This window comes from Quercus suber, unplaced genomic scaffold (assembly GCF_002906115.3).
Source record: "Quercus suber isolate HL8 unplaced genomic scaffold, Cork oak 2.0 scaffold_118, whole genome shotgun sequence".
Lineage (NCBI taxonomy): Eukaryota > Viridiplantae > Streptophyta > Magnoliopsida > Fagales > Fagaceae > Quercus > Quercus suber.
Window position 1 is genome coordinate 769,502 of NW_027069583.1, and position 10,215 is coordinate 779,716.

Here is a 10,215-nt window from a genome sequence, read left to right on the forward strand (position 1 = left end):
TGTGTATTACATTATTATCAAAGAAAAGGTAAAAAATAAAATAAAAAATAAAAACCAACAAAGAATATGTTAAAAAACGTGAATAAGGGTTGAACCGTTGAAGGTAAACATGTGAAGTGGGTGAACAGTTGAAATTGAGCCTTGGGCCTCTTCTTTGTTTTATGTTTTCGAAGAAAAATTCTTTTTGCAGTAGGATTCTGTGGTCTATATAAGTCCTTACTTTTTAATTAATAATTTGTAGGAGTAAAATATAAATTTTTTTAAGTAAAACCGAGCAAAGCCACTTGTATATATATCATAACATTTTATCTCATAAAGACTTAACTTACATGATAAAATTTTATCTTTTATACGAAACTAGTTTTCCGACTGTGGGTCTATATAATGAAAACATAATAAATAAATAAATAAATAAAGAAGTTTGATATCAACAAAACCTATAAAAAAAAAATTTAAATGAAAAAAGAAAGAAAGAAAACGTAAAAAATCAAAGATGATTGACTTTCAAAAAAACTATCAATATAAAGTAAACATAGAAATTTATAAATAAATAAATAAGTTAATATTAATTATTAAAGAAACAAAATGAAATGTATTTAAGTAAGAGAAAAGAATGGAACAGAAAAAGAATGAAATAAAATTAAGTAATCTTATTTAAATATTTTAAAATAAATGAATGAAAATGAATATAATGTATTTCTTTTAGAAGAAAATGAATATAAAGTAAGTAACCTTGTTTTGGAACAATATAAAGGAAAATGAATAAAATCATTTTATAACAATATTACTATTAAATCATTATTTAAAAATAAATTGCTGAATATATATGGGTTTTTTGAGAGTTTTGTAAAAGTTTTATTAAATCTAATTTCATTCTCTCTAATTCCTCTTAATTTTTGGCAATGAAAATTTGAGATTTTGAAGCAATAGTGAGGAACACTTATTCCTTTCTACTCATTCCATTTCCTCTAACTTGAACTTCCAAACAAAGAAACGCGTTGCTAGTAATTGAAAATAATATGATTTGAACAATTTTAAATTCACCTAAAATAAAATAATAATAAAAAGAAGTAAATCCTTTGATTAAAGATTAAAGATAAAGAAATAGTAATTTCAAATTTAGAATTAGGAAGGGTCACTTTCTTTTGCTCGAAAGGAATGTGATTTCTCTCGTTTATTTTATTTAGTCACTAATTAAAAAATAAAACTATTGAGCGGTTGATTCGTACTTCAATTTGGATTGAAAATCTATGACTTTACCTCAAATTATTTCAAAATAGAAATATCTAGTCTAAAACTATCCTTTAAGATAAAAAATAATATTATAATTATGCCTCCATTAAAAATTTAATACTGTAAAACAAGAGAAGGAAATAATATTACAAAATTATTATTTTCATTTCATTTCCCACCCCTTTTAAGCTTATTATATGTGAGTTTCAATTAACTCAATCGGTAAAATATCGAATTGTTGAATAAAATATCTAAAGTTTAATCCCTGCCTTCACCAAAAACTAGTTGTTATCTTGATTTGGTGATAAAAAACATAATTATCGGAAGTGAACACCATAGGTTAGAGAAATTAAAAAGTTCTCATGATAGACCACGTCATTTATCCACCATTCTACTAAAAGACTTCCATTTTTTGAAATTTGCTGAGGCAATAGTCTATTTAAAAAAAAAAAATTGACTCAACAATTTTAAACTGAAAGGAGTCTTTTAATAGAATGGTAAACAAATAATATAATCTACCCGGATTACCTTATAATTTCTCTTGTTGAAACTCTCTCTCTCTCTCTCTCTCTATATATATATATATATATATATAAATTATAGTAATCTATCCCCTAAAAAAAAGCTTGTTAGTATACAGTATGCCATATAATATTGAATATTGTTGATTTCTTCAGTCATCGACACGTATATGTAGTATATAGTACATACCCACTCTCAAAAGTCTCCTGTCTCTCTGCTTCTCGAAAATGGCATTCACAGCCGCCTCTTCTCTCTCCTGCAAATCTCTCCTCCTCTATCCACACCAACCTTTCACACCCATCTTCAACTCCAAGCCCCGCCACCACAAACCCATCTCAGCCATCCACGCCGCTGACCCTTCAAAGTCCTCTAAATCAACAGACATCGCTACAAGCAGCACCACCCCAGTTCCCATTCAATGGAGCCTCGAAAGCTGGAAATCCAAGAAGGCTCTTCAGCAGCCAGAATACCCGGATCAGATAGTGCTGGACTCAGTTCTGAAGACCCTGGAGTCATTCCCTCCAATCGTGTTTGCCGGCGAAGCCAGGAGCTTAGAGGACCGTTTGGCTGAGGCAGCTCAAGGAAAAGCGTTTTTGCTTCAAGGTGGTGACTGTGCTGAGAGCTTCAAGGAGTTCAATGCCAACAACATTCGTGACACCTTCCGTCTTCTTCTCCAGATGGGTGTTGTTCTCATGTTCGGTGGCCAAATGCCCGTAGTCAAGGTCCCTTCTTTTCTCTCTAATATATATATATATATATATTTTATCTCTATATCACTGTTTCTAATAGTTTTTGGGAATATACATGCATGGTGGTGTGTTGAAACTTATGTTTAAAGATTTGAAATTGTGGATTGAAGAATAATAAGTCGGCTTTTTTTTTTTTAAACTTGGGATCATCATCATAGTGAATTTTCTCTTTGTTTATGGTGTTTTCATAGTTGTATAGTGACTTTTAGGAAATATCTTTTGAGCTGGATTTTGATATGTTTGGATGTTATAAGTAAGAAAATTAGTGATCATAGAGCTTGAAGGTTTGGATTACTCCATAAAAACTTGAAAATTTAGTAACTGAATTTGAAAAGGCTGAAACTGGAATTTTTCTCTCATGTTATATTGGCATTTCTTTTAAGTACGAAGTGATTCTAGAGAATTTGCACGAGTTGACTTTCAGATGGAGTATTATAGTACTAAATTGTGGATAATTTGCAAAGCTGAGATAATTTTTTGTTTTTTTTCTCAGTGAATGTTGATTTAAGAATCGTAATTCTATATGATGGTAGTGACATTGACTAATTTGAAAAAAAATTGTGGGAATGATTATTTAGGTGGGGAGAATGGCGGGTCAGTTTGCAAAGCCAAGATCAGATCCATTTGAGGAGAAGGATGGAGTGAAGCTGCCAAGTTACAGAGGAGACAATATCAATGGTGATGCATTTGATGCAGAATCAAGACTTCCAGATCCCGAAAGGATGATTAGAGCCTATTGCCAATCAGTCTCAACTTTGAACCTCTTAAGGGCATTTGCCACAGGAGGATACGCAGCAATGCAGAGAGTCAACCATTGGAATCTTGATTTCATGGAGCACAGTGAGCAGGGGGATAGGTATATTTCTTATTCAAATAGTTTAATTAGATATACTAGCTATTTAGCTTGGTTTTTGGGTTTTGGGTTTATTTAAAGTTTCGCACTATTTTTTTTAATTGTTTTAACCATGTAATGGAATAAACAATTAAGAAGACTTCATCTCACCTTCCTTGTGTTTCTGCTTGTTCATTTTTACATTAAATAGTTAGATATTGTTTTGAAATAGTTACCAGATGTCTGTGTTATTTTTTGTAAGTAGACTTGTGAATCAGAAGAAAAAAAAAATACTTGGATAGCATTTTTGTAAAATCTCATTTCTATATAATTATTAGATGTAACATTTTTTTAGTGCTCTTTTTATCTTTAAAAGATGGTAGAAATAAAATGAAAATTGCAGGCCTCCCATCTTTAATCCCAAGTAAATGTGACAAAGAAAAACTTGCTTTGTTTAGCTTTTTGTGACTTTTGTAGTATCTTTTCTTGCTGAGAATTAAATAAATGATTATTCTCCAAAATGGAGAATATGGATTCCTTTGATTTCTAGGAACTAACTTCCAGATAAATTTTTCTGAACTCCATCTTGTGGCTTCATTAACTTCTTCAATGAGTTGACTTAGTATAGTTCTCAAGAGAGACTTATCAAAAAAAAAGTATAGTTCCCAAGAGAGTTACACCTTAAGTTCTGTTTCTAAGTCTAGGAGGATTTTCAGGAATCAGCATGTTCTTGCCATGGCTTGACAGGTACCGTGAACTGGCTCACCGAGTTGATGAGGCCCTTGGATTCATGGGTGCTGCTGGACTCACTTCAGAGCACCCAATCATGACTACAACAGATTTCTGGACATCTCATGAATGCTTACTTCTGCCTTATGAGCAAGCACTTACAAGAGAGGATTCTACTTCTGGGCTGTATTATGATTGCTCCGCTCACATGCTTTGGGTGGGAGAACGCACCCGACAACTTGATGGTGCCCATGTTGAGTTTTTGAGAGGAGTTTCTAATCCTCTCGGCATCAAGGTATCTAGATTGTTTTTCCTTCATTTATATTTAAACAAACTCTATTTTGTTTGTTGTTTTTTTCTTCTTGTTTTCCAATTTCCTCGGGCTCTGTCTTGTTGAACAAATCCATGTTTTGTATGTTATACTTTCTCTTGCAGAATTGTAAATTCCCCTTTTTTCTTTCATTGTAATTTTTACCTGTTACATACTTCTATATACCTTGGTTCAGTCATGAAAGAAGTTATTTTTGTACGTGATAACTTGATGTTGCTCTGATGACAAAGGATCAGAGAGCTAATAAAAGATTGCAATGTGATGCAGGTGAGTGACAAAATGGATCCAAATGAGCTTGTTAGGCTCATAGATATTCTAAACCCTAAAAATAAACTTGGAGAATAGCAGTAATTGTAAGAATGGGAGCTGAGAACATGAGAGTGAAGCTTCCTCATCTGATCAGAGCTGTCCGTAGAGCAGGTCAATTTGTCACTTGGGTTAGTGACCCTATGCATGGGAATACCACTAAAGCTCCATGTGGACTTAAAACCCGGTCTTTCGATGCAATCAGGGTATGATTTATGTCATCAGTTAACTCGTTTACATCTGCCACATGAATTTAATTGCTGAGTTTTACTTTTATTGTTGTGCAAGTATATTGCATAAGTCTTCAAATCAAGTAACTAAAGAAATTTTTTGTGGGTCATTCAAACTGTAACCATAATCTTTTGCTGCCTTGACCAGTGTTTTTTGAGCATTTTCACAGTTAATTTTTTTTGTCATTGATGTGGCATATTTGGTTGGCATAAAACATATACTCCAATGCTTTATGATAAGGTTGACTGGAGAGATAATGACAAATGTATAGTAGGTGAAACAAAGGCATCCTTTAGAATATTTCTGGCAGGCCTAGTCAAAAAAATTGCTTAGGCTGCATTTACTTTGGAATTCCTTTTTATGATTGGATTACTTTCTGACAAAATTGGTTGCCTGATACTACTGCTTGTGAAATTGGAATAACCTTACCTTCCCTCCCTTCCCCTTCTTATTCTATCTCTCACTTAGGCAGGGGATGAGATGCTGAAGATTGTACTTACCATTTCTAGCCTGTAAATATGCATCATATTTTGCATATTATAGCAGTATTCAAAGAAATCTTCCAGGCTGACAAATGAGCCTTTGCAAAATAGTTTTCAAAAGAAACTGTTCATTACTTATTATATAATTCTTTGGCCCCCTTGATGATTGGGAATCTTTTGGCTGATCTCATTTGTAAGTGTCCTTGTTGATGACATGTTCAAATATTCTACTGGCATAAAGTAATTAGTCGATTGCTTACCAATTATTAGATTAGACATTAAAAACAAAAAGAAACTTTTGTAGGTAAGACAGGCACATCATCTTTATAATGTAATTTGTGTAGACATAACTCAGTCAATGTACTTACTTGAGCCTACTTTGGAACTCCACTAATTAATCTGTGGTTTGGTTTTCTCTACCTTGGATGTAGAAAGTCACATCAATATGTGAAGTTAGGACTCCATGGGTTTTTGTTTTTTTGGCAAGTATTTATATTTTTGTTTTCTTGCAGTGATGATAAAAATGAAGAATTTACTATATACTTTATTGTAAAAAAAAAAAAAAAAAATTAAAATATAACTACAATTACATAATGTTTTGCTTCTAGGCTGAGGTGAGGGCATTCTTTGATGTACATGATCAAGAAGGAAGCTACCCTGGTGGAGTTCATCTAGAGATGACTGGGCAGAATGTAACAGAATGTGTAGGAGGCTCGCGAACTATAACATATAACGATCTAAGCTCACGTTACCACACCCATTGTGACCCAAGGCTGAATGCTTCTCAATCTCTAGAGCTTGCCTTTATCATTGCAGAGCGGCTTCGAAAGAGAAGGCTTGGGTCGAGGCATAAAGTAGCCTAAATTCGATTATAGGAGGCTTTGCTCTGTTTCTGTTTTGAGGTCTCATTCTCTCTATCTCTTAATATATATATATATATATATATACATATATATTGGTGTGTCAGTAATGGTCTGAAAGATGAAGTGAAGCCTTCACTGCAATCGAAGTAAACAAATCTGAGGATAAACAAATTAAATGATGATTCCTATATATATCTAGCTGCATGTACTAGGATTCAAGCCATGTGTTGCTATCAAAATAATGTTCGATGATTGTGTTAATTATGTAATTATATGGATAGCTTGTACCTTGTTTTGCTACTTGGCATCCAGCATGGTTGTGTATACAGATTTTTGACCCCCATGTATAAAAGGTTCTGAATAATCCCATCTTGGCAGAATGTTATCAAAGAATTCTATAAAGTTTAAAATCTCTGTGACCTGCTCTTACCTGGTTTTATTAGATTTTCCTATTTAAATTTCTTCGCCATTTTATTTTCCAGTTTCTTTACAATAGGGAGATCATACTTTTTTGTCGGCTTCAAAATTTCTTTGATTTGATTACAAGCTATACATTCCGACTGCAAGGTTCCGTAGATTATTATTATTTTGCTAAAAGCCGAGATTTCATAAAAGAGAAACAGCAGCAGTATTTTTCATTCAAGGATCCAGAACTTTAGTATGAAGAATACACTTATTACATTAAAAAAGAAGACTTATGAGCAGCAGCAAATTAAATTTAGCTAAACTATGAGCTGTTGTGTTAACTTCTCTCCTATCCCAACTAAATTTACAACTAGCAAAAGATATGTTAAGATGTACCGCATCACTAATCAGAGTTGGGATAGGTCAGGCAACATGAAAGCAACTGTCTTTAAGAACATCAACACAATTTTTTGTATCACCCTTTGCTTAAATACTCTCGATTTTCTGACTTAGCAAGCTGTATAGCCCAGAGAATTGTAGCTGGTTTAGCCCGCACAGATTCACAAATCTCATATACTTTAGCCCAAGCTTCAATCGCCTCTCCATCTCCATCTCAGGCCACTACAGCTAGGATAGTGAAATCCTTTAATACAACCGCATCAACATTAAATTTTACTACAACAACAGAGGAAGTCTTCCAAGAGGATTCCTTGTTAAACAGTAATTTCTTAGATTGTTCTAAGGCCAGCACGTACTCCTTAATTCTGTTTTCAATATTGCAGATATGGGCTTTAAGATTAACCTGTCCAACTTCATGAATAACCTGGCTTGAAGGTTACAAACAGAATCCACTGTTTGAGTCATTTGCAAGGTACATACCTCTGCTACCTCCTTGGAATGATGGCTAGAAAACATGGACTGGATTAGAGGATCTAAGATCAACTTCACTATGCCTGTATTGTTGGGTACATTCAATTTGTCAGTTCTGACTTCTGAGACTCCAGCAGGCAAACCAGATTGCGTTTGCCACAGGGCAATTCAAGAACTTCCTCACACAACCTGTATCAACTATCTACAAACTCTGTTGTAGGTTGTCAATCCTCCAAAGTAACATTTTCACTCTCTCATGGACCTTAATACTCCACAATCTTTGCCAAGGCAAATTTGAAGTGTTGGAATACCCAGTATGAGTTTTGCCTCACTCTATAGGCAGATTTGACAGAAGAATGACCTTTATGGTACTTAGTCCGTATTAGCCTATTGGATTTAGGTCTTAGGGGAATGAGATTTTTTTGTAATGGCCTGGACAGATTCATCATCAAATTATTCTGTCAGCATGTCTCTCTTCTAACAATGTAAGGAAGGTTTAATAAGGCTGAACACCATCAAAAGATTCATTGGGGTTGATTCGTCTCTAGGCTTCGGTTTAAAATTCTCTAACCAATTTAAAATTCTATAAATTCACACATTAATAGAAGTCATATCCCCTACTAGATAGCAAGCACCTTTTACCACTAAATTCTTTACCTTCTCAATATCCAGATTAGAGAAGCATTCTTGATTGGATATCCCGACTTTATTTACTCCTTAAGAGTCTCATACATAGACTATCCCTTATAGATGCAACCAACCAAGATAGATTGGCAATCGATGCTACGTTGAATTCCTTGCTCTTCTTGAACCCAAGCCCTCCCTCTTTTTTTTGGGTTAGCACATATTGTCTCGAGCTTTCCATGCCATATATCTACTAGGATTTTGTGGGTTCAACAAAAACCTCCTTGTCAGAGCATCTAGGCTCTCACAAACTTGTTCCTCCTACCCTTCGATTTAGCTTGTAATCTCTCCTGTAGGAATTTGAAATCCCTTGTGGTTGCTTTTGTGAGGAACAGAGGTGTCCAAAGATAGATGGCATCCTTTTGAAGTTGCTTCATTTGCAACACATGCTTTATGGTTCTATCGAATAACTGTTGGGTGGACTCATGGAAGCTTAATCCAGATTTGTTCTTGTTTAAGAGTTGACTGGACCACTTGCAGTATTTAACTATTTATCAAGCATTCATTGATGGCAATAGCTTCACTTCTTTTGGCTATTTAGAATAACACAAAGGTCATCAGTATACATGACGTGTAATAGTTGGTCCAACAATACTGGTCTTCACACCAATGATTATTCTTTCTGTAAATTTCTTATCGACCTATTTAGATAACACTTCCTGGCATAAAATGAAGGTGTAAAGGGATAGTGGATTCCCTTGCCTCTGCCCTCTACTAGGCATAACGTGCCTAGACATACCTCCATTGATAAACACACATCAAATGAGACAGGAGAATCACACTCCATTATCTACTACACAAATTTTTCATTGAAACCAAAATTGTTAAGCACTTTAAGAAGCTCAAGTTAATTATATCATATGTCTTTTGCAAATCTAGCTTTATAGGTATTAATTAGGAGTGTGAATAGGTCTGGTTGACGGGTTTTTTCAATTATAATTGGGTTAAAAAAAATTCAACCCATCACAAGGGTCCAATCCATCTGGATCAAGTTAAACCCATGAGTTGGACCTTTTTTTTAAATTCAGTATTAGTACAACATCAACACAAATAAAAACAAAGTTATAACTTAATAAACCTAAGCATTGCACCAATCCAACACAAACTATTTTATTAGTGCTTCAAAGTTTAAACCAATACAAATAATAACAAATTTATATTAGTAGTGCATCAAACCAACACAAATAAATTTTTTTAAAAAAAATTTTAACAAAAAACCAAATAACTTTTCATTTAATTAGTAAGATATCAAATAGTTCTATGTCAACTTAGTTGAGAAACAAAATAAATATGAACTAGTTTTATTATTTTATAGGTAGTAGGATAATATATAGTTCTATCACAACTCAATTGATAAACAAAAAAGTAAATAATAATATCATATAATATATATTTTAAATATATATTAAATAAAGGTGGGTCGGGTTGGGTTGGGTTAGGCGGATTTGTGAATCTACACCCAACCCAACTCACAATTAAATAATAATAATAATAATAATAATAATAACATTTCAACCCAACTCACCAACCCTTAAAAACCAATCCAACTTGGTGGTTTGGTTGAATTGAGTCAATTTTGGTGGATCCGTGGGTTAACTACACACCCGTAGCATTAATCCATCCTTGGCTTTCCCCCTCTTGAAGCAAAGTAACATTTTCTACACCACCATCTAATTTTTTGCAATCCATCTATCAAGTATAAAGTATGACGGGTTGGGAGAGATTAGTTTGTGCAAAATTGGCCTCAAATTGATGGCTTTATACCAATGCATTCCCTTATTGTGTAAAATATTTTTTGGTTAATCTCAATAGACTCAAATACAAAAACACACGCAAACCATAAATAAGATGTGTATTCTCAAAATTAGTGGGATAATGTAGAGACAAATTCACTTTCATTCATGGGGTGTCCAAGCTTTTGGCTGTGACTGAAATTCCTAAATAAAGCCTTTTAACTTTCTAGATGCTGATGGGTTAG

At 33.6% G+C, this 10,215-nt stretch overlaps 1 protein-coding gene across 1 annotated transcript; it reads left to right on the forward strand.

The window, feature by feature from the left end:
• The first annotated feature begins 1,934 nt into the window (after positions 1-1,934).
• On the forward strand, positions 1,935-6,692 carry LOC112025892 (phospho-2-dehydro-3-deoxyheptonate aldolase 2, chloroplastic). The gene is given in 6 exon segments (XM_024058576.2): positions 1,935-2,477; positions 3,083-3,360; positions 4,084-4,360; positions 4,664-4,733; positions 4,736-4,908; positions 6,024-6,692. Coding segments are annotated over 6 exon segments (1,548 nt in total). The 5' UTR covers positions 1,935-1,982; the 3' UTR covers positions 6,279-6,692.
• Positions 6,693-10,215: the final 3,523 nt, after the last annotated feature.